At 50.8% G+C, this 24,711-nt stretch overlaps 3 protein-coding genes across 3 annotated transcripts in view; 1 reads left to right on the forward strand and 2 right to left on the reverse strand.

The window, feature by feature from the left end:
- The window catches only part of LPP (LIM domain containing preferred translocation partner in lipoma), a 741,798-nt gene that overhangs the window by 223,603 nt on the left and 493,484 nt on the right, over positions 1–24,711 (forward strand). The gene's annotated exons all lie outside the window — the stretch shown is intronic.
- PCYT1A (phosphate cytidylyltransferase 1A, choline) overlaps positions 1–24,711 on the reverse strand; it is a 272,566-nt gene that overhangs the window by 177,125 nt on the left and 70,730 nt on the right. The gene's annotated exons all lie outside the window — the stretch shown is intronic.
- BCL6 (BCL6 transcription repressor) lies at positions 1,700–20,365 on the reverse strand. Its single transcript, XM_069864452.1, has 10 exons — positions 20,249–20,365; positions 11,630–11,668; positions 10,432–10,599; positions 9,168–9,389; positions 8,061–9,041; positions 7,291–7,472; positions 6,081–6,248; positions 4,548–4,678; positions 4,000–4,137; positions 1,700–3,024 (listed from the first exon to the last, which is right to left on the reverse strand). The coding sequence occupies exons 3-10, from the start codon at positions 10,590–10,592 to the stop codon at positions 2,881–2,883; spliced, it is 2,127 nt and encodes a 708-aa protein (XP_069720553.1). The 5' UTR covers positions 10,593–10,599; positions 11,630–11,668; positions 20,249–20,365; the 3' UTR covers positions 1,700–2,880.

Consider the following 24,711-nt stretch of genomic DNA (forward strand, 5'->3'; position numbering starts at 1 on the left):
AGCAATCAGACAGGTAGAGAGCTCAGAGATAGACAGCTCGCAACAGAGAGGGGAGAAACCTAAGTGTGTGTTTCAAATGAGCACAGTATGTGTGTTAAATCCCCATCATGACCACAACCAGTTTTACTGAACATTAAATGTCCTGTTTGTTGCTGTGTGTCCATGCCCCGTGTCGTCCCCTGATGCCCTGTACCTAACAGGAGTAAGCTGGTGAAGGCTTGTGTTGAGCTGAGCCCTGCTGAGCAGTCACTGGGGTGCACCCAGCCTGTGGGAGGAGAAATAGGCTCCTGCATTGGGGGTGATGCATGAGAAGAGAGGTTTGGCATCTGGGAGGACCTCATCTCACAAAAAGACTGCCCCACAGCAGGCAGGCAGCTGCTGCAGGCTTCTGGGCAGCCATCCTGCCTGCCCAAATCAAACAGCAGGAGGAAGGAAAGGCTGGCTCCAGCTCAGCACTCAGCTCTCCCCTTTTAGGGGGTGCTTCTTGCCATGCCAGCAGATCTGGTCCACTGGGAGATAAGCCAGAGGAGTTGGGGGTCCCACAAAGCAGTGCTGCAAATTGGCTCTCTCCCTTCTTGTCATTTCCCTCCCACATTTCCCTCCTTTTGGTTGTCTGATGTCCATCTGTGTCTCATGGTGCATGGGGCACTGTTCTCTTCCCCTTCAGCTCCTCCTTACACAGGCCCTCCTGACCTTGCAAACCACCAGGTCTTCCCATTCCAGTTTCCAAGTTGCCCTACTGTGAAGGGCCCCACAAGCCCTACACCAACATTATATATGAATTAACTAAATTAAAATGAAACAAGAGTCATCCAGCACAGAGCCCAACCTGGTCATATTGAGTAGTGTCCCTGGTCCACACTAGTGCCGGTTGCAGCCAGTCCTGTGTAATTCAGAGAAGCATCTTGCATGAGGCTCCTTGGGTTTTTGCAATTAGGAGCCCTCACCAGCAAAGAGCTGCTGAGTTGCTTGCACAGCGCACAAGGCATCTGTGTGTACCCCAGGCAACCTCATTTTCCCAAAGGCCTGGTCACCCTGTAGCTTCACCCCCTCAGCTCTGCACAGCCACCCAAATGGACTGAAGCAGCACCTCTGCTTATTGGGGAACCCACCTCAAGCTGGGCTTTCACAGCTCTGGCCCACAACCAGCATGAAATGGCTCAAAGTCCAGAGATGTGACCAGTCAGTTAGTTCCTGGAGGAGGCTACAGACCCAGCTCCATGAAACCATTGCACAAGGCAGCCGAACCAGTACCCCACTCCCTGACACTCCAGAAGCTAGAAAGCAAGGCAAGCAGCCTCCCTGAGCAGTTCTGGCAGTCGCATCGATTTCCATGAACCATAAATAACTACCCAGCCATCTGGACCCAGCCCTGGGCTGGTCAGCAAAAGATCTCTCCTAGGCTCTATCCTATTTCTGCTGACTGCTCACTGCAAATGCATGAAGTTTCAAGGAGGTGGCATCATGGGATGGTCCCCACCATGATGCAGAGCAGTGAGTGCGAGTCTATGAGACCCCTGTTCACTCAACCCCAGGAAAGGCTGCTCCAACCAACCCTGCTGCCCTTGATGCAGGGCCAGAGCTGGACCACGCGGGGTGCCTGTGCAGGGCACTGGGGGGCTCAGCCACTTCCCAAGGCACAAACTGGCCTTCAAGGTGCTTAAGGAGAAGAAAAGGCAAGAACAGACCCTTCACTCCATCATACTTCACTTTTCTTCATTTTATTCTTTTATTTGTACAGCTATATTTTACAGAACGCATTAATGCAGTTTAGACACAGCCCAAACCCTGTCTCCCGAGATTGTTTATAACACAAGCATGTAAAATAAGACCAAAAAAAAAAAAAAAAACAAACCAAAAAAAATAAAACATTCCTTGATAGAGAGTTCCACCAAAACTCCTTTGCAACATCAGGCTGTACCTTGAAGAAACTGAGCTCAATATAGTCCATACATTGAAAACTTCCATTGAAAAGAAAGGCACCGTGCGAAACCACATTTTACATATATACAGACTGAGAACTAGAACAAAAAAAAATTACACTTTATTATTATTTTAAATTCCTTCTGCAGCTTTGTTGGTTTAATACACACTTTTTTGTAAATTGTAAACCTTCACTTGCAAAAAAATACAAATACACTGATGCATTTAGACAAAATATTTTCTTACTTGTACAGATGCAATACTTTAAAATATCTCGTTAAGTGCTCTATCATAATAAAGATTCTCAGAGTGGCTTCTGCCTGCAGAGTCCAACTGAGCCTTTAATGCATTTTATATATTTTTAATATAGCTTTTTTTAAAGGTCTATATATATTTATTTTATATATATATTTATATATTTATATCTATATATATTTACAACTCTGCCATAGATTCCTTCACCTTTGGTTAAAAAAGTTAAAGCCCTCTCTTTAATAGCATACTTTCTCTTTAAAAGAACACATATTTTGCATACAAAAGAAAAAATCTGTTCCCATAAATCAACATTACATTCCTCATCTTCAATCGGCAAAGGCTGTGAAGGTTAGACTCCAGAGTTTATCAACACTCCACTGCACAGACATTTAAAATGACTATTTTTATTTTTTATGTTTTATATACAATAAGATCTGAATAATTTTAGTTTTCTTTTCATTTCACATAACTGGGAAAAATAAAACCCGTGTATTTGTAATTTTTTTTCTCAAATTTCTAATGGTTTTCCACCTATCTGCACTATGGGTTTAGAGGCACTCCATCGTGTGATGAATTTTTTTTTTCTTTCTTTCTTTATATTTTTTTTTCCTTTTTCTTTTAAAATGTTGCAAGTATCCTTTGGACAGCTTCTCCCCTCTCCCCCCACCCCAAGACGACCTCCTCCTGGGAAATCCTCTGCCTTCAGCAGGCCTTGGGGAGCTCCGGAGGCACCTCGCTTGCGGAGATGCGGTACTGCACCTTGGTGTTGGTGATGGCCCCGTGCTTCTGCCGGAGGTGAAGCCGCAGTTGGCTTTTGTGACGGAAATGCAGATTGCACTTCTCGCACTGTGGGGTGAGACACAAAGGCCCAGGGTGTGAAACATGATGGTAGGGAACACTTTCTTCCCTGGAGTCCCGTACTTGTCTACCCCAGGTTGCTGTCCCATTTCACCAGTGGACAAAGGAAAGTAAGGATGCAATGGGAGTAGTGGTGGGGAAGCTGAAGCAGCACCTGAGACCCCTGAGCTGCTCTTCTTTGGCCCCTAAACCTTGTCCCCATGTCCTTTTGCGCTGTTCCCAGAGCATGGGCACCTCTCCTAGGGTCAGGAACCACATCCTAGGCTTCCAGCAGCACATTGAAGTTTACGGAATGCACCAATGCCTTAGGAGGCAGACCTTGGGTCTGATGGATGTAATGCCAGGCTCCTTATCTGGATGCTCAAATCGGCTACAGAGCTGTTCTAGCAGCTGCTTTTGACCCCTGCCAAAATGAACAGCTCCTAAAGAGTATTTAGATGATAACCCCTGCTCCAATTTCTCCTCTAGTGGATAGGTAAAGCCAGAAAAACCTTGGAAAAGAGCTGGGAGCCTCCAGGGCTACAGTAAGACAGGGCAGCTGCTTCATCAGCCTGGGTGTCACTGGAACACGGGACCCCAGGCCAGGCTGCCTGCTCCTTTCTCCCATCTCCACACACAGTGGGTGGCTGTAATTTAAGCCACAGCTATTTGGAGAAGTGTGACCTTCTTCTTGATGGAGTGGAAGAAAAGAAGAGCAGCTAAGATGTACCCAGCCTGAGCCGTGCATCAGTGTTTCCAATGCAGCCACTCACAACACAATACCATGTCAGCATTGCAGGAGGACAGGGCACAAGAAACAGAGATGTGACCTTGGTGTGGAGCCCCATGAGGCCGGCAAAAGGCATTGGGGTGCTGCAACAAGCCCATGCAAATGTCCTGGTGTCTTCCCAGCTCCCTAGGTTTGAGGGCATCCTCCCTCGGCCCCTGCTGAGAGCCTCCCCCAAAAGAAGCAGGGTCACTCACATGATACGGTTTCTCTCCTGTGTGGATTCGAAGGTGACTTTTGAGGGTCTGAAGGTGCCGGAAGCGTGTGCCACAGATCTCGCAGGGGTACGGCTTCTCCCCGGTGTGAATAAGCACATGAGCACGGAGGTGGGCCACCTAGAGAGAGTAGCTCTGGGTGAGGATAGCCCCAGGGATGAAAGCACACAACTAGGAGTTGGGGCATCCCACCGGGAAGCAGACTTCTGCCCATCCATCTCTTTTTCACCTATTGGGATCCAGGTGGGAGTCAGGACCACCCAATGTCCGAGGTTTGGTATCTCCAGTCCTTAACAACAAATAGAGGAGAGGAGCTAAACCCAGAGATCAGGCTTACTGCCAAGCCAAACTTCCCTGCATGGACCTTAAGGACCCTATTTATCTTGCAACACCATGGGAAGAGCTACCCAAGATAGTGAGCGTGGCCCCATCAGCCTCCTCTCTGCCATGAAACATCACCGGTCTCAGGAAGGAGGGTCTGGTCATGTCCCACCTCCCTAGTCACTGCAGGTCCCAGAGGCCACACACACCTGGACAAATCTGGCCCCGCAGGTCTCACACTTGTAGGGTTTCTCTCCAGAGTGGATGCGTGTGTGGGTTTTCAGGTTGGCTGGCCGGTTGAACTGTGCCCCACAGATGTTGCAGCGGTACGGCTTTTCTCCTGCAGAGCCCAGAAGGGTGAAGCCGTAAGTATAGATGTTCTCATCCCCCCCGATCCATGGCACTACGCAAAGCACAGTCTCTTCAAGCAACACACCCCGTGGCATGAAGCACTAGGCCCAACTCCTCTCCCTTTTGGAGATGGTTGTGGACAAGCAGCAATGGTCAGGACAGCTTGAGGTCTCCCCAGAGGAGAGTGAGCTCAAGAAGTACCCAAGCACCTTTTCCTTTGGGCTGGGAGCTGCAGCTTTCAGGGCAAGACAAAGTTGGGTGGCTTGCCAGCGGGGATTAACAGTATCATTCCTCCTAGCCCTGCAACAGCAGCTGGTGCCCTGCATTTCCCTACAGCCATAGTAAGCCATGCAGGGCCACTTGGCTTCCCTTGGGTTCTTCACGGTCCCCAGCATATCTTGCCCTAGCTGTTCATCACCTCCTTAGAGAAGCAAGGAGACCTGGCCAAAGCACGACTGGCAACCTGGCTCCCAAGTCACTATTCGATTACATTCACCACTGCTGGCTCTGGCTGACTTTTTCATGGAGACGGGGGAAGATGCAAGAAGGTTTTAACTAGTTTCTTTCAGATGGTTGAAGACTGGCTTAAAGGGGAATGGGAAACAGACATCATTTACCCCTTCCTGCCTTTTTCTTTTGTTTCCAGGCTTTGACCTCACACACCCTCAAACCTTGCCCTGGCACTTGTGTTATCTCATTCACCTGCACAGCCCTCCTGCAGCTCAGCTGAGGCTGCCAGACTTTATGCCTAATACTCTGCAGCAGCACTGAATCATCAGCACAGACTTCCCTTCCTCAGCCAGTAAGCTGTCTGTTGACATGTTAAGCATTAATAAAAGCATGAAAAAAAATCCCCAGGTTTGTCAGCAAATGACTAAACCCTTAATATCCCCTTCCTTTCTCAGCTTTCATTGTGCCGATTCACAGAGTCCATCCGTTCACCGATTTTCCCATCAGGAGAGTTTCTGCCAAGTTAGATATGATCTGGATTTCTACGAGGTAGGGGAAAAATATCCCAGACTTCTCCCTAAATGGTCTCTAGATTTATTTTTTGTTTTTAGAAGTCTAACACAAAGTAATCTGGAGGCCGTGAACCTACTCCCAGCCATGCACTTTGCAAGATGCTTTTAAGAACAGTGCTGCCCAGTGCTTCACAGCAAAGAAGCTCTAGCCCTGTCTTGAGGCCAAGCTGGACCCTCCCCATTCCCAGGTTTAGTGCTCTGCCTAAGGGCTCCCTGGCAGTGTCGAGAAAAGCACTTGTTTCTTCCCATCAAGGACAGCAGGTAACAGAGCTGGGGACAGCACATCTGGAATAAAACCAGCTATAAATGCCTGCATACCCAGCAACCCACAGCCTCCACAGAAAGTTGTCCCTGTGGCCGACACCTTACCTGTGTGGACGGTTTTGTGGCTGGCAAGGTTCCCCTTGTAGCGGAAGGAAGCCTGGCAGCGGTCACACTTGTAGGGCTTGTCACTGTGGACTTGCAGAGAGTGTCTCTTGAGAGAGGCCTCCTCAGAGAACCGGCAGTCGCACTCATTGCAGAAGAAGGCTCCGTTCTCTGGGAGGGCAGAGAAAAGAGCAATGAGATGGGCAATGTGTGAGCCAGCTCCTTGATGAGCCACAGGAAGGGTTTGGGACGGTGGAGAGGGGCAGCCAGAGCAAGAGTTGGAACAAGAAACCAGATGTTTGCAGATGTTGCACCACACTGTGCCTGCACTGTGCCATTATCTCCTGACCTTGTGCACACAGCAACAACATACGCTGCTGGAGACAGCGAAGTCATTCTGAGCCATCTCTCCCTCGGTACAACCCAAGCTGCTTCCACGAAGCCAGCAGCTCGCCTGAACATATTTCAGAGAGGTCCACAAAGTCACCCAAGTCCTCAGGCATCCTCTGAAGGTTGGATGCTCAGCTCTGGAGTACTCCAGCACCTTTAGAGGTCTTAAAGCTCTACGTGTACAGATGTCTTCCTTGAGCATGGGAAGACCATCATCATCATCATAAGCGCAAGGCAGATTGAGAGTGCCTAAGTCCTAAATGCCACATGTAGCTTTGAGGATCACTACAGCTGGGTTGCCTCTTGTAGATCTCTGTCCACACCACCGGCAACAATTCTGCATTCTCCCTCCCTGAGCTACATGGGTGCACAGACACACATCTCCAGGCTTGTGGAGTTTTGCAACAAGATTGCAAGCCTCATTATCTGCATTTCTCCAGATGTGTGGCACTGGGCTCCCTGATAATGAAGATACCATGACAGATGCATGAGACACCATCTTGCCCAATCCCCATTAGGGTCATTACATCTGCCAAGCTCGTTCTCCTGGGGCTCCGGTGGGGTGGGGTACACTGTTTCCTGTCCTCGGCTGCCAAGTTTGCAGCAGGTGACTAACTCCCACCACTACATATCTGGACTGTGCTGGGGAAGGGGAGGAAGGAAGCAATTCCCACGTGCGTGTGTCCCTCACATGCACGCACACAGCTGGTCAGCCAGTTAAGACGGAACTGTAAAGCACACAGGGCACTGGGTGAACGGGTCCACAGACTCACGCCCTCCTTGTGCGCTGGTTGAAAAAGGTGACCAGGGATGCAAGACTCACCGCAGCTGGAGTCAGAGTATTCAGACTGGGTTTCCCCCATCTCCTCTCCAAAGTTTGAGCCGGGGGTATGAAGGCACATCTCAGCATGTTGTGGGGACTGGCAGCCACAGGAGCTGCACTTCGATGAATGCATGTACAGCGGGGACTGCCCTTCGCTGCTCCGAGGGGACCCATCTCGGGACCTGTGGACAAACAGCAATGCACACAGCTGTGAGAAGGCTCTTGCTGTGCTTGAGCTACTGGGTCCTTGTTTGCACCCCTCCAGATATGAGGGACAGCTGTGTTTTACAGGGACATCTGTGGCGGGACACACAGCACAGCCCTGATCAACAACAGGCCCCTAAGCCTCAGTCCTTTGCCCATCACCAAATAACCTCAGAACTCTTTATGAGCGCCCGGGTCCAGAGGATACCACACTGTTCCCTGGCAGTTTAGCCATTCCAATGCTTACAGTCAACCAAAAGCTCAGGGCACAGGGAGTCTGCTGAAAATCAGCTGGACAAATCCAGGTTCCAGACACTGTCCAGAGCTGCCAAGTGAGCCAGGGATGCCTGACCTAATGCTCCTAATTCCATTGTCAGGCCAGGCTAGCACTGCTACAGCAGGGATAGCTGGCACTCAGCTAGTGTTACTGGCAGTGCTCCACCAAATGCAGAGGTTTCCACCTGCTCGTGGCCAGACTCCCCAGCCCAATGCTACAGCTATTTTACACACTTCCAAACCCTCACCAGGGATTCCCATCTTTCATGTCTCTGGGGAAATCTTCTCACCTGTTAACAATATTGTTGAGTCTGCTCGCTTGTGGGATAGTAGAGTCTTCTCCGTTCACACTCATCTTGGTGGGGGATTGCACGTTGAGATGCTCTGGCTCCATGGACTGCTGGCAAGTGGACATGGGCATGTAGGTGCGAGGAGAGAGGGTTCCCATCTCGTTCTGGTCAGCACTGTCTTGCTTGGTGCTCTGGTTGAGAGAGTTGAGGACAATGAACTTGTATTTTTTCCAGTTGCAGGCTTTGGGGTCTGTGGGGCTCTTAGTGAAGAGGGAGCTGGAGCTCTGACTGATACGCGCATTCTTGCTGCTGCTGGACTCTGTCGGTGAGTTAGGTTGACAGTCTGACTTCTGGGGGCTCTGGGGACTGATGAGTCCCTTGCGGTCCAAGGGGGTGTTAGTGGGCTCAAAGTGCTGGCTGATCTCATCCTCTGAAGAGGTCCGCTCCTCCTCTTTGGCCACTTTGTCGCAAGAGAAATAGGGACTGTTCCGAATCGAAGGGACGACAGGTTTGGGGCCAGAGGCTACGCCGTAGTGCATGTCACTCCTGGCTTCTTCAGCACCTTCTTTTGGAGCATAGATTGTAGCGTGGCACATGTTGGCCGAGATGTCGGTAATGGTTCTCATGTACTCGGTGGGGATTGTCCTGGAGTTGTCGCATGGCAGGATCCTCTCCTTGGGGAAGGCACCTGCCCTGGAGAGTTCAGAGAGAGGCATCCTCATCTCCCGCAATTCATCATCCACAAGGAAGCTATTAAGAGGGAGAGGGCTGAATCCATGGTAGGAAATGGGGGATCCAGACAAACTATTGATCAAGCCAGGTGCAAAGGCCCTCCCATTGCAGAGGGTCCCATTTTGAAGAGGCATGCTGTTCTCAGAGACATCTCTGTTACGATAAGCCATCACCTCTGGGTGGCTCAGCATCCGTCCAGCCACAAACTCTTCCCTTGGGGTCTTCACAGCAGATACCATCTCTGCTTCACTGGAACAAAAAAAAAAAGGAGGGAGACGCAGTCATTTTCAGCCCATAAAGATAAGTTTGCCAGTTCTCCCCCCTCCCACTCAAGCACACAGTCCCAGGCTCTCCAAGTTCACTCATGGCGCTCACCTAGACTTGACAAACCTTCGGCAGGTATCAACCACATGCTCCATCTGCAGGTACAGCGCTGTGGCCATCACGGCCATGATATTGTTCTCCCTCAAGTTCAGGCGGGATGTATACATGAAGTCCAAGAGAATGCAAAACCCCTCAGGGTTAATTTCAGGGTCCAGGTTGATGACATTCAAGTTGCACTTGAGCTGGTCAGTGAAGATGCTATAGAAGAGGCCACTGCAGAGATGAGAAAGCAGAGAAGATGATTGTTATGGCAATTAAGAGGAAGAAAGAAGAACTTGTCTGAAATCCTTTAGCACAGAGGGGTTTGTAAATGGGAAGGGAGGAGGAGGCAATTACAGAATTCCCTCAGCTTCCCCCTTATTATCAAGCTTGGTCGCTCAGCTTAGTAAGCGTCTTCTGCACTGCACTTTTCCCCAACTGGAACAGCCTGCTTTTAGATCTCATCTGCTCAACAACTCCCCACTGTCTCCATTTAGAAATTCCCCCTTTTTTTGTTATTGTTCTTACCACTGTTCCCTTCCCACTGTGACTCATTTCTTTCAGAAGCCTCTTTGGGCATCCACGCTCACTCTTTAACCAGTGAGGGGAAGAAAAGGAAATGTTGACAAAACATTTTTCAGATGTCTTAACAGTCAAACCTTGACTTTTTCAAATCTTTGTATCTTGTCAGCAGGAGACCCTGGAAGGCGTCTACTGTAATTCAACTGGGTAATGGTGGGATGTTAATTAGTGTTCACTAGGAAGCAATTCCAGCAGTCCTAGAAGCTGGAAAGGGATTTCAGACCCCAGTGCGCTTACGGGGAAAAGTAAAAAAAATCAATAAAAGTGGGTGCAGTCAGCAGCCTGGGAGTCAGGGAGGAATAGCTTTAAAAACAGCAGCAGCAGGAGACACTGCTGTCACAGAGGACTTGCTCATCCCAGGAAGCATCCAGGTTTCCCCTCCCCTCCCCTGTCCCTGCAGAGCATTTGTGCTTTGCCTTCAGGGATAAGCCTCGTGTCTGCTGTGCTCCTGTTTGTCTCCACAGGCTGCATGTGGGCAGACGTGGGCATGCAAGGAGAGAGGCGTGGGCACTGTGCTGGAGGCAAAAGGTCTCAGCTTTAATCTCATTGCAGGTACAAATTCCTTGGCAGCTCCTTTCATTTCTGCTTTTCTGCCTCTGTTTCCCTTTCTACAAACCCCATGATCCTCCCTGTTGCTGGTGGCCAAAGGCAGAAGGGGCAGGGAAGGGAGGCAGGCAAGGGGCCCTTCTCTCACCTGCAGGCCATCAAGACTGTTTTGTGAGCTCTGAACTGCTCCCGGTTTACGATGATAACAACATCAGTCAGGATATCCCGGCTTCTAAGGCGGTTGAGATTGAGGAGGACATCGCTTGCGTGGCGGGTGAACTGGATGCAGCTGTCCGCAGGTGAGGCCATCTTGAGTCTGCTCAAAACAGAAGTGGGAGAAGGATGGGAATGGTGAAGTGACCAGGCAAGTACCCTAAACGCAGCAAAGAGGCAGCTGCTGCTCTGGGATGTGCCCAGATGGCTAACTGCCACAGGTAGGGACAGCATCAGCTCCTCGATCCCAAAGCAAACAGCCCTGCACCATGCCAAATGCCTGCCAGTCTGCCCGGTGAAGTCTCTCGGCCAACAGCAAGACCTGGCATGTCTCAGTCCCACCCAGCAAGCTGGCGGGCAAAGGCAAACAGACCCTCCTGAGGATTAGCTAACTGGCTTCTCTTTCTCCCTGCCTCGCCCATGGCAGCTCCACCCCATCCCACTCCTCCCACCATCACTTGGATTCATCTCCATGAAGCTCCTCACACAGCTTCCCAGCATTCAGATATTTTTCAGGAGCCACCCCTCTCATCTCTTGGCTGCCTGTTGGCAAATCCAGCCATGGAAGTCAAAACAAGCCTTAAAGGTCCCAAATTAATCTAAAGGATTTCAACATCTGGAAAATCCAGCCCACAGTAGAGCGCCAACCCTCACCCACCAGCAAACTACTTTCCTGGTCTCAAGTAGTAGCCACTCTGGAGATGACCTGTCCACAGTTTCCCAATGAATCGGTGGTGGCAGCAAGGAGCAGAACTCATCTAACTTGCTGGGCTGCTACCCACAGACCAGTCTCTCCCAGTAAGCAAGGCTTTGGTTAGTCGAGGAACACCAAGCCCTTCCCTGACACAAGATCTGTTGACCCATCTCAGAACTGTCCTCCCAGCCAGCCTATAGGTGAGCCTGCATGTCCCTGTGCCTGAAGTTTGGGTTGGAACGTGCATCTTCAGCACCAAATTCCTCCATGATCAACCCCCACCTCCTTCCCCAGCAGTATACGAACATAGAGTATTTTCTACAGAGCAGCTGCTCTCCTGAAAACAAATTCCAGCTGGGTCTAATGAAACATTTCATTCAACATGGTAAAGGGAAGGGGGGAGATTAGGCGGGGAAGCACAAAATTTAAATTTACATACCCAATGCCTCAATTCACAGTCCAAAAGTTTCTTTCAAACCTACAAGCGAAGCACAAGAAAACAAATGCCACGTTAGCTGGTAATCATGAATTGGCCATGGCAGGACACAAGCCTACTGTTTCGCTTGAGTATCAGTTGGATAAAAGCTAGAGATAACAAACCTTCTACTCTCCAGTAAGGTTAACATTTGTTTCTTCCGGTACAGTACGTTCTTATCACAACCACAGGCTTTGAGAATCCAATCATAGCTTCTTCCACACCCTCTAGCCCAAACCATGGGCGTATGCCAAGGAGATTTTCATTTCCATGACTCAGGAACTTAAAGGCAGGTGGGGAAGGGAAGTCAAGCGAGAATTTTCTCACCACTTCTTTTGGAGATAACTCTTCCCCTGCCAAGATCAAATTCCCGGATGGTGTCACTTCCAAGACCAATGCCGTATTCCCAGCACAGGTTAACAGGTTACGACTTACACACCAACATCTGTTGCCACTATGCTCACAAACCTGGAAAGAGCCTGGTTCTGTTCCTCCAAAACAGCTGCTGGCCTTCTCAGAACACTCACGTGCATCCCGTCACCCTGAGACGAGACCGCCAAACAGGCTTGGGAGGATATGGGCGTCAAGCACCAAAGTGACTTGGCCAGGATCACAGAGGAAGCCAGTGGCGGAGACAGATGGGGCCTTAGAACAAACGCTTTCCTCTGGCTGCTGGAAAAGCTTTGCCGCCAGCTGCTGGCTTCACAGACAGCGTGGCTGGGGCAGCATGGCAAGGAAGCCCAGGAGTTAACTGCCTTCCAGAACTCAAATTATTACTCCCAAATTTACTTAAAACCAGCAAAGACACTTGACCTGGCATCAAGGCAGGAAGGTCCCCTGGCAGGGCCCCAACAGAGAAAATTGCAATAAATAAGTAAACGAACAAACCCGCAAGATCTTCACCACACTGTTTTGAGGACTGACCCTCCAAAAACTGGACAGAGACAGTAGGACTGCACTTGCAGAGACCCCATCCAGCTTTCTGGGGACAAGCGTCCCCATCTCCCTTGCAGGAGACACACGGACCTGGAGCCCAAGTTCCCCTCATGTCATCAGAGACATTGGGGTGGGATGAAGAGGATGTGATTTAAGGCAAGGTATCACACGCAAAATCCAGAAGGGTGTTTGCTGCAGGTCGAACTCTGACAGTATCTTACAGCCCTGTTCCAGCCATCAAAAACAAATCTTCAAGGCTGCTCTGAGCCTGGCTAGCTTAAAACTTCACGCACACACAAAAAAGTGAGTCATTTCCCAAATACTGCAGACTCCGATCTTTCTGTATACGCTCGCTACCATCAATTGCAAGCCCAGGGACTCACAGTGCTCTGCAAGGAGCCCAGCACGCATCTGTGTGTCCATACAAGTGCACGTGTGTATTTGTGGCTGGCATCCTGACCTTGGCCACGCTGGCAGACATGCCCCTCTGGGCTCCCAGGGACTTACCCCAGCGTCACAGGCACAGGAAAGTGACCCATCCGTAAGCCAACAACGTTACAAACTGCAAGATGTATCCTGCGCCCTTGAGCATCATATGAGAAGCTGCTGCTGTCACCACATTCCCTCACTCACGGCGAGGCTGCAGCACTGCCTGGGGAGACACCCAGCTTCTCTCCCAGAGCTGGACCCCAGGACAGCCCCCCCTCTACCCTCCCACCTTACCCCTCCCCAGCGTGGGGCTGCTGCAACGCTCACAGCCCTGGGAGCTGGGCAGGTTCATGTCAAGCAGCTCCTGGCTGCAGAATGTGGGCACATAAAAGGGAAAGGGACTTTCCTTCCCCTCACTGTGCTGAGCTGGGTTAACCCTGCCCTTCCCGGCCCCTGCACAGCACCAGCTCTACACCCCAGCACGGGAGGATGCTCCAAAGAGAGACCAGCGGAGAAAGGGACAGGAACAGATGCCACCGATGAGGAGCAGAGACCACCATGGCCAAGCATGGCCTTCTCCACTCCCTGCCTCAAAGCCCACGAGGCTTCCCCAGGCTCAGCTGGGTCCAGAGCATCATCCCACACCCACCCGTGCCCACCCCCTCTCCTCTCCAGTTTTCCTGGGCAGTACCTTGCAGGTGTGGGCTCTGTAGCAGTGCTCGGGGCTACATGCTAGGGCTCAGTGCGGCCTCAGAGGGATGTCTGGGCCAGGCGCGAGGCTGATTTTGGGGGTGGATGCATGGGACTGCCACTGCTGCTGCCTTCCAGGAAGGCAATGGGTCTGCCCCAGTGGTTCAGGGAACAGCCCTTCCCTCTCGGCACCTCCCCAAGAAAACCCATTCCTGGAAGGGAGCCCAGGGCTGGCTGTGCTCCCTTTGGCTGGCTCAGTGAGCATGGGGAGGGAGCACCTGCATGTCAGGAAAGCCCTCCTGGCTCCACCCTATGCAAAGGTGAGACCCTCACAACCCCACACACAAGGGCAGAGGGGAGAACCAGGGATTCCCCACCCTTATCCACCTTTCTGCCATGCACAGCAAAACCCCTCCATCCATCCACTCTCCCATTTATACGGAATCCCTTTTCATCCATCCTCCTCCCACCCCATGCACAGGAGAGACTCCTTCCTCCCCTACCCCTCTTTGCATGGGGGATACCTCCTCATCTTTGTCCTTCTTCTACCCCTAAATGCAAAACCTGGGGGGAAACATGGATTCCTCCCACTCCCTGGGCCCCGGTCTCCTACCCCTCCAGAGCCTGCAGTGCCGACTCCCTCACATCACCCTGGAAGGGTGGCTAGACGAAGTTTCTCTTCCCCATAGCCTCATCCCACACAGAGTTCTGAAACTGCCCGCCCAGGGGAAGCTCCATCCTGCCTCCCCTTCCTCCCCAGTCCCACCACCCTGCGGGGTTCCAGCCCCACGGGAAGAGCCCTCGCACTGCCAGCTGCCCCATTTTCCTCAAGGGATACCTGGGGGACCAGAGGGACAACCAAGAAAATGGGTGGTGTGGGGCCCCTCAGGCACAGTGATGGGTGCTACGAGCCCTGGTGAAGAGGATGCTCTTGGCTGGCGGTGTGCAAGCATCCAGCTCCACTTCCACGCAATCAGGGGGTGCCAAGCATCCTTTAGCTGTCACAGCAGAGTTTTATTAATTTAGCAGCTTCTGTTTGGCGTCTAGGCCAAAACGTGGCTGGGTTAATAATAACTCAAGAAGAGACAGAGTAGTCCTAGCGCACAGTGTCAGCACAGATCAAAAGCAGCATTGCTAGCGCAAGCCCCGGCGTTTTTTCCATCGTACCCTTCTGTGAGCGGATTGCACTCTATCGAGCGGTCTCTGCTAACTTTCAATCTGATCCAATTTCCTGCCAGCAAACAAATGTTTCTAGGAAATGCAATACATTATCTGGACGGGTTTATTATCAGCATTTGGAACCAGGAAAACTGCATATTTTCTCAAGCGCTGCAGGGAACTTTATAGTTCGTACTTCAAAAGAGGGTTTAAAAGGATTGCCCTTGAAAGCCGGCCTGGCTCAAGTCTCCACATTGTTTTGGTCTTCGCAGAAAAAAAATGCAGAGGAGAGGAGGAAGCACGCTACAACTGCCTCCAATGTTTTCCACTAAAGGACTCCCCCGCCCTCTACGGAACCAGGCTCCGACTGCGAGGCAGAGGCAGCGCGTGCCCTTGGGGAGGAAGGAGTCAAGCCTTCTTCAGCATTTCAAACGACCCCAAGCAATTTGGCACATTAATTTTTCAATGGAAGGCAGGAACTGCGTCCCAACTGAAGTCAAAGGAGCTACCCTGGAGAAGAAGGAACGGACACAGTGCTGACCCAAATGGTAGCGTACGGCCGGGACCAAGTGTCCCCAGCAGCTGAGTCGGGTTCCTGGCCCGGCTGAGCTCAGTGGATGTGTCCCACCATCCCCACCCTGCACCAGGGCAGTAAATCAGCAGCCGGCACCAATCCGACCCTCCCTATCTCAGTTCTCCTGGTGGCTCAGCTCATCGGGGTACCACAGCTCATCGGGGTACCACAGCTCATCGGGGTACCACAGAACCGCTTCAGCAACCTGCCTGGATGCAGCGAGACATGTACGCAGCTTGGGGCTCCTTGGCCATGGCAGAGGCACCCCCTCATCACTTTATTTAACCAAACGGATTTAAAGAGATCTATTTAAGAGGGTGCTTGGTCCTACAGGACGTGTTTTCCAGGACTCGCTGTCCCGCAGCGCGCTTGTCCCGAGCTCTCCCCTCTGTAAGGAGAGATCCCACATTCCTTGTGCGTACCTGGCATACAGCCCAAAGGCAGCACACTGACCAGGAGAAAGAGGGGGAGAAAAACTCTACAGCCCTCAAGTTTCTCCCCTCTCCCAACGCCCTTATCTCTTCTTGTGCTTTAGAAGTGAATCCCCCTTAAGACTGCTGGGGTTTTAAAGCAGTCCTGAAAACGATACACTTGCTGCGATTTAAGGGTGTGTGTCATTTGGCTGCAGCAATGGGAACACACGAGATCTAGCATGGATTTTAAAAAAAACAAAACAAAACAAAACCAAACCCAAACAAAAACCCAAAACCGTGCGGGGAGGACTACAATTGCAGTCTAAATTTGCAGTCAGGAGTTTACTGGTCAGATGCTAACTTCTGGATACTCATCTAACCAAACTGCAAACTGTGAACTCCTGAGGTTTGCCAACGCCTGCTGTAAACATGGAAACCAAGTGTCACTTTTTGCCAAACAGAAGAATGGTTTAAAAATAGATCGAGAAAGGAATACAGGCACTCGGCGTACAGGACTCCTGTTTATAGACTCCAATGCTACTATAAAATGGAATAAGAGGTTACGAGCACGCAGGCAACTTTTCACCAAATTTAGATTTTACAAAGTTCTCCGAAACCTGAAAACAACATTCCAGGCTCTGACGGAACCCGTAAAATCTCTTCATGTGGAGTTTACAGTTCAAACATTACAGCTCACTGACTAAAACAGCCGTGAATTGGTTCTTCAACCTCAGCAACATAAATACGTGAAGGCACATAAGCCGTACACTGAGAAATGTACCTACTGGTTAGAGGTTCATTTTAGAATCATAGAATGGTTTAGGGTGGAAGGGACCTTAAAGATTATCTAATTCCAAAGATAGTCTAGTTCCATTTTTCTCACTGAAAGACTTTTTAACACAATTTTCTTTTTAATGGAGCATTCAAATAAAACAAGAGGACACCCACCCCTATTCTTACAACACAGTTTCCTCACAAAGTTTTACTGCCTCTATTTGTAACAAGGTTTTGAGGACAATATTACTGTTTACAAAAAAAAAAAATAAAAAATATATACACATATACACAAACCAACCACCAAAACCAAAAAAACCCCAACAAACCAAACACCATTCTTACAAATTATTATTGGGCTGCTGCCATCAAGGGCTGAAAGCTCCTCACTACCAAAAAAAAAAAAAAAAAAAAAGGAAAAAAAAAAAAAAGAAAGAAAAGGGAGGTGGGGAAGGAAGCGTAGCCTTTACAATACATCCCAAATTAGGCAGAAATTCAAGAGCAGAGTAACACCACAACTCGGAAAGATTTTCACATGTGATTTCATGACCAGCCCCAGCGAGAACTCCGTATGGAAATGTCAGTGACTTTAATAAGCGCTCGCTTGTTTCCAATTAGGCTCCTTAAGTAAGTCCAGTGGCATCCAGAGTTTCCCCTGCCACCTTCCTCCCAGCCTGGGGAGCATTTTTCTCTCTTTTTTTTTTACACCAAGCAGTTAATAAACACGCTCCCCCCAGCCCCTGCGCTGCCCGCGACTCGCCGCCAGGTGGCGCCGGTTCTCCGCGCTGCGGGGGCAGCCGCTGCTCCCCTTGGAAAATAAAACACCCCAACCCAAACCTGGAAAACATATAATTTGGTCCATGTAATTCCGTTTCTCTCAAAATGCGCCTGAGCAACATTATTTTTACGAGCTTTTCCAGCCCTGTTTTGAAAAACTTAATGTTTTGGCTCGGTTTATTTTTGTCTGAGGTCCTCCCGCTCCGCACACAGCGATGGCTAAAAAGTGTCAGAAAAAAAAGATTTTGACTGATTTTTCTTTTTTTTTTTTTTTTTGGGAGGTGGGATTTATAAGAATCGCTTCTCATTCTGACTTCTTCCTTCACAATAATAACTAACCAGTTAACCTTCACTTCCTCTCCCAATATTGACTCAGACAGTCAGAACTGAGGGGGATTGGAAATTGGAATTGAAATGCATCCCAAGAGATCTTTGATCTGTTTTGCCAGTCAAAATTGAACGCTCTGAGATGAAGTCTTTTTCTTACTGGAACAATGTAATAATCCATTCTTCTGGAAAATCACTAAAGCACCCTTTGAATATTTTAATGGCTTGATGATTTGTTTCACGGGGCAAAAATTGCCACCTATAATGCGAGTTTTTAGCCCTGCAATCCTATCATTAGAAGGAAATAACAGAATCCGAGGTCCTGCCTCTCCACGTACACACTGCGAGGCTTTCCCCAAGATATTTCTAAAGCAATTTTTGACCTATAAACCCCCAAAGGGCTGCAGGGAGCAGCCTGTCTTTGCTCGTAAAGCTTTAAACCTTTGAAAAAATGAAAGGGCGAATAATTTTAAAAGCATTGAAAACCTCAGGAGAGGGGTCGATAAGCATCCCCAGCTCAGCCTGATCCCAACCCCAGCCCTGCTGACACCTCCGCTGGTGCAGGTAGGAACCTGGCCCCAATTTGAGCTGTGGGACCATCTCAGCGCTTCTCCCTGAGCCTCAGCAGCCTGTCCACCCTCCCTCCGCACCAACCCAGCTCCTAGTGAAGTCAGTGGAAAAAACTAACCCAGGACCACTTTGTTTTTGTTGTCTTGGACTCAGGATTTTAAGCCCAGATTTGCCTCTTTCCCTGGGAATGCAGCGGGGAGGGGGGGGGTCAAAGGCAGCTTTTTAGGCACATAGAGAAGCCACCGCGGATTCCTCTCAACAAAACGCCTCGTTTTCTGTTCCCCCTCCTTCCCGAGAGGCGATTTCATAACATTTCATACTGTGACTTTGCAAACTCAAAGCGGGGGGGGGGTGTGATGGGACCAGGATGGGGAGGTGAAGGTTTTTTTTTTTTTTTGGGGGGGGGGGGGGGGGGGCGGCCGGGAGAGGTCGCTGCCGCCCGACCATGAAAGTTTTCACAGCAAAGTTGAGCTTTTTCGCTTTTGTTTTGCCTTTTTTTTTTTTTTCCCTGCTGAGAGGGAGCGGGGAGGGGGGCTGGGGGGGGGAGTGGTTAAAAAATATATAATATACACACAGGCAGGCAGCACAAACGCGCCTAATAAATTAAAATAGGAGAGTTTTCCCTCTTTCCCCGCTGATGGGGGGGGAGGTCGGGGTGCAAGGCTCCAGGAATAGCGAGTTGAAGGGGGGGGGGGGGGGGGGGGGGGGGCAGCGGATTTACGAGCTCCTGTCGCCTCGCCAGCTCCTCCGAGATAGTAAACACGGGGGGAAGGGCTGCGAGGGGGAACCCTGCACCCCGCATCCCTCTTCCCCTTCCCCGCGGGGATGCTGCTGCTGGGCATTATTATTATTATTTTGAGCCCCGCGCGCTCCCCCCCTCATTTTCTCCTTTTTTTTTTTTATTATTATTTCCAAGCCCCGCGGAGCCGGCGGGCCCCGTCGAGGAGAGAAAGCGGCTCCCGGGAGCCCCGGTTGAGCCTCCCCGGTGCTCTCCCCGCGTTCCCTGGAAAGGGAAACGCTGCGGGTCCTTTTCTCCATCCCCGTCCCGGGGTTTGACACCTCGCAGCCCCCGCTACAGGTTGCAAACGGCGCCAGGGACGGAATAATAATAATAATAATAGTAATAATAATAATACAAAACGGTGGAACGATCGCAAAAGCGAAGCGGGAGGGAGGGAAGGGGGGGAAGGAAGAAAAAAAAAAAAAAAGGATGCGGTGCCCGCTGCCGGCGTCAAAGCCGATAAACAGCGACACAAGGCGCGCGCGTAAGAAAATGTGGGGAAAAAGGATGGAGGAAGAGGAGAGAAGGGGGGAAAAAAAATAAATAAAAAGGGGGGGGGGGTGTGAGGGAAAAATTAGAGCCGTCGAGCGAAGGATGCAGCCATTGGGAGCCGACCCCGAGTCACGCAAAGCGCCGCGCTCCGCGCTCTCGCCGCCGCCGTCCTGCGCTCCCCGGGGCGGCTGCAGGTGCAGAGCGGAGCCGCCGCCGCCCTCCCGCTCCCTCCCGAGGCGAGAACCCCGGTAAATCCCCGGGAGAGCATCCCCCCCTTCCCTCCCCTCGAGGCGTTAAGGCGTGCGGAGCACCCCCCTCGATTTTGTTATTTTTTTTTTTTCACCCCCCCCCCCCCCAGAGGGGAAGGAGGGAGAGGGGGTTAAATAAATAAATAAAGCTGCGGGGGAATGAAAATTTAAGGGAAAAAAAAAATAAAATTAAACGGCTGGCGGGGCACCTGCCGCGGGAATAAAGGGGGGAAAGGAGAGAAAGGGGGGAAGGAAATAAAAAAAAAAAGGGGGGGGAATATATAGAGGCGGCTCTGAGCCAGGGAGGGGAAAAAAAAATGGAGAGAAGAAAAAAAAAAAAAAAAGAGAGAGAGAGGAGAGAGAGAGAGAGAATTAAAGGGTAAAATCGGCCGCGGCAATAGAAGCAGCAATCACCTGGTCTCCGGGCTTTCCTAGAAACTCCTTGCATCACCACTTCTAAGAACCCCAGTTCTAAGAATCAACAGAGCCCAATTCTCGGAATTTGAGCTGCGGACTCTACCACTGCGCTCGGCGCGGGGAGGGACGGGGACCTCCCCCCGCCGCTCGCTCTGCGCCGCCGCCCCCCTCCACCGGGTGCCGCGGCCCCCCCCGCGCCGCCCCGGTAGGGGCGGCGCGGGGGGGGGTGCGGCCCCCGATGGGGGGGCAGCGAGGGGCGCCCCGAAACCACCCCCCCACCCTCACCCCCCCCCTCCGCTCGCAGTGGTCGCGCCCGCGGCGGGTCACGTGGCGGCGGGTGCTGTGTGTGACGTGGGGGCGCGGCGGAGCGGCAGGAGCGGCGGCGGCGGCGAGAACGGGGGGTGCCGGGGTTCGACTCCGGGCGGTGCAAACAACACATCCCACCTCCCCCCCTTTCTGCCTCTCTGAGCGGCGACCAGAAAGCGAGAGATCCGAAAAAAAACCAAAAAAAAAAAATTATTGCGCCTTTAATTTTTTTTTTTGAATTTTTTTTTTTGAAATTGTTTCTTTTTTTTTTTTTTTTTTGAGGTGGGGGTCACTCTCGCCTTTTAAAAAACAACCCTCCCCACTAAAAATAATAAAAAAAAATACCAACCCAGCGAGCAAAGCCAGGATGCTGCTGCGTTGCACTGGATTTTTACTTATTTTTCCCTCAATCGGCTTTTTTTAAGATAATTTTTGCTCGGCTCGCGGCCTCCGATGGGATTTACACTCGGGAAAAGAAGCTTTTTCCTTAAAGACCACCCCATATGCTCCCCTTCCCTCATTTCTTTCTGTTTTTTTTAATTCTTATTTTAGTTTTTCATTAATTTTTTTGCAGAGATTCTCCAGACCAAAAAATAAGTTCATTTCTTTTTCTTTTTTTTTTTCTTTTTCCCTTTTTTTTTTTTTTGATCCATTTTCACTTTTCCTTTCCAGGACTCTGCAGTGGTGGGTTAAATTCTTTGTAGCTTTTGTTGTTCTTATTGCAAAATAACCTGTAAGTCTGTAAATACTCTGCTTGTATGGAAATGTGGGACTGTGCTGGAGGATGAAAAACCGCGTCGGCTTCTCTGGAAGGGGTTTTATTTCAGCACTTCTTGCCTATTGCAGGGCAAAGGCCTTTGCTGGGAGGTGTGGGGTGGTGGGAATAACTCGAAGCCTTTGCAATCCCTGTCTCGGATGGCTTTTTTCGGGAGGGATGTGGAGGGAGGGGACCTGTCACCCCAAGTCCTGGCTGGAAATGTTATTGCCCTGTATGTAAATCTGTTGAGGCTGAGATTTCTGCCTCTCTATTCCCCAGCCTCATGTATTTATTTCAAGAGGGCCTTCTGCGAGGATTTGGCTTGAGGGGAGGTGGATCAGCAGCTCGCAAGTCTCAGTTTTTATTTCCCTGTTGGGTGTTTTCGGGGGGCTGCGAGGTGCCGCGGCCGCTCGGGGTGGAGGGAGCAGAGGTTGGGAGCGCTCTGGGCTGCCATTGGCATTCCCGAGCTGTTGCAATTAATAGAAATTTGTTTACGAGAATAACCACCGCAGGTCACGCTGCCCTCGGTCCACTAACGCAGTTGCTCGGAGCTACCGATTCCGCCACCGCCGAGCCCCACGAAGAGGCCAAAAGTCCCTGGGTGCTGCTTTTATTTTGATTTCTCGGCCGAGCTCTTGAACTGAAACGCTTTAAAGCGAGGAGGAGGGGGGAAAAACATGAGGTAGAAAGCCCTTCTGCTAATCCATCGAATCTTATCATTAAAAATAGCCCGGTGGCAAGGCAGGGATGGTACTCCTGAGACACTTGAGATGGTACAGATATGCTGGAGAGACGGCTTTCCTGTAGTTAAAAAGCAATATGTAATTCCCAGGGAGTGAGTGCAACTCGGGCTGTGCGGCTCCGATCTCGGCCCTGGGCAAAGACGAGCCTCCCCGGGGTGTCCGCAAGCGGCTGAAGGAGGAACGGACCCAATCATATAAAATCTGATCCAGGATTTTGATTTTTCTTTTTCTTTTTTTTTTTAATAATTTTTTTTTTTTTTTACAGCAATGGAATTAAAAGAAAAGGAGGGGGCAGATCTTTTCTGTTTGTCATTTCTCTGCAGCGTGTGATGCTTTCACTTTAGCTGGAGTGTGCGCTCGGCAGAGCCCAGTGCCTGCCAGACGGTCGGGAACAGCGAGAGAGCTGCTGCTTGGGGGTTTATTTTTTAGGTGCAGCCCCGAGGTCGAGCATGGCTTCTGTTCAAGTAGCATTTTTATGGGGGAGATTTCTCACTCTCCGTGGCCCCTGCCAAGCTGGGCTTGCAGCAGAGTTTCCATTCTAACCCTGCTCTGTGTGGGGACAGAGCAGCCACCAGCATCCCCTCTGGGTTGGGAACTGGGCGGCTTGGGTGCCTTTGTAGGGGTTTTGACCTTTCTTCTCTGGTTTCCTACCTTCTCTTTCCCTCTTTCCATTACACAGCTCCACGGGGCTCCTGCCACCCACCCTCACCTCCCACTGCTTCCTTTGGCCCCCTAAAAGCAGCAGCGGTCCCCACAGTGCCTCGCTGGGGGCTTTGGAGCGCCGGGGATGGGGTCATTTCCTTGGGACTCCTCACATCAACCAGAGGGGTCAGAGCCAAGCGGGGCCTCGCCACCTTCTTCTCTTGCCTGTCCCATCTTGGTCCCAGCTCTGTGGACCAGCTTGACGGTGGTGGTGGCTACCAGATGGTAGGACAGCCGTGCCCCGGCGGGACGGACTCCCTCGCTGCCAACAGCAAGCGGCTTCGCTTTGGGGGGAAGGGCAGCCCCACGTTGGGAAGGGTTTGCTGGGGAGGTTGGAAGTCACCAGCAGCCCCCACATTAGCTGTGGGATGCTCCCAGCTGGCCTTGGACTCGGGGTGGCTCCTGCACACCCACGAGGTGCCGGTGTGGCTCATCACAGGGCAGCAGCTCAGCCTCATCAGTGGGGGGCTGCTGTAACCCCACCGCGGGAACCAGCCCCATGCACCCCTCTCTCAAAAACTCCCCCTCACCCTGCAGGGAGCCCCTCACTTAAGCAGAGGTTTGGACCCTGACGTGCTGCCTTGCAAAGGCGATGCTGGGATAGGGGCAATGCTGCTGGAAAATGACCCCTTGAAGTTAGCAAAGGTGTTTCTGGGCACACTGGAGCGGCTCTGAGGAGCAGAGGCAGGAGCAGCACTGGGCATCGCTACAGGTGCCTTGCACCCTTCCACAGGGCATCCCGCTCCAGCCTCTCCGTTTTCCCTGGGCAAAGCCCCTCGGGTGAAAAGCAACCCCTCTGCCTGCGTGCTGGCGTGCGGGACACGAAATGTGAAATGATTTAGCCCTCCCTGAGAGCTGCAGTTGGATGATGAAGGCCCTCGGAGCTGGAGGTGCTTGCTGCTCGGTAGTGATGGAAGACCTCGAGGTTCGGGTTGTCCCCCCTAGGGGACACGGAGCGGGTTTTTAAGTGGCATGGAGATATTTTTCCCAGGTGAACTACACCTCTGGGAAGAAACGCTTCATCTTTTACAAAAACCCCACTTAAATAAACAGTGCCCCACTATAATTTTTCCTTTTGAAATTAACTCCTTCAAGCCATCCCTACGCAAAAGAGCTGCCAGGACTTGGAAAGAAAAAAAAAAAAAAACAAACCAAAAAAAACGTGTCTGGGAGAGAAAAGTTTAGCCTGAGAGAAGAGGGCCCATAAATCTGTCCCCTTCCCCGTGGCAGTGGAGGGTACGTCGCGGGAGCTGCCTGCCCGTTTCGGAGCCGGATGCCGCTGCACAAACGTTACTGAAAAGGAGTTTTGTGCATATTAATGCGCGTGCACCAAGGCCAGGCTGCACGCTGTGTGGGGACAGCCTATTCCCTGGCTGAATTCAACTATCTTGTTTTCTAATCTAACCTACTTTTTGTACTTTTTTTTTTTTTTTTTTTTGTCCGAGGTTGGTGCTTTGCAGGAACCTGTTCTCAGTGCAATCTCAGAACCTTTTGTGGGTGTCCGATTTCTGTAACACGTTTTGGTTTCCAGTATGAATGTAACTCGCAGAGAATATCATGACATTGCTCTAGGTGAATGTGATCTTATCTACCTGACATTTAGAGTTTTTTTAACCGTCCAATTCACCTGATTTGCATAAAGATCACATGATTTTTCTTTTTCTTCCTTTTTTTTCATGCATCATCATAACAATCTACTCAGGTTTACCAGGCTGTTTTCTGCTCATCAGCATGGATGCAGGGCTCTCTCTCTCCCTCTTCTTCCTTCCCACAGGAGGTCAGGGATGTTGAAGGTAGCACTTGGAGGGGACCTGTGATCTGAGACAACCACTGAAATCTTTAATAAGCAAATGTGTATGGTTTACGTTCCAAGAAAACAAAGCAGCTGAGCACGCATCCCATCCGGTTCTTGTTAATTTAAGTAGATGAGACTTTTTATCGATAAGGAAATT

Source organism: Phaenicophaeus curvirostris, chromosome 10 (genome assembly GCF_032191515.1).
Source record: "Phaenicophaeus curvirostris isolate KB17595 chromosome 10, BPBGC_Pcur_1.0, whole genome shotgun sequence".
NCBI classification, from domain to species: Eukaryota; Metazoa; Chordata; class Aves; order Cuculiformes; family Cuculidae; genus Phaenicophaeus; species Phaenicophaeus curvirostris.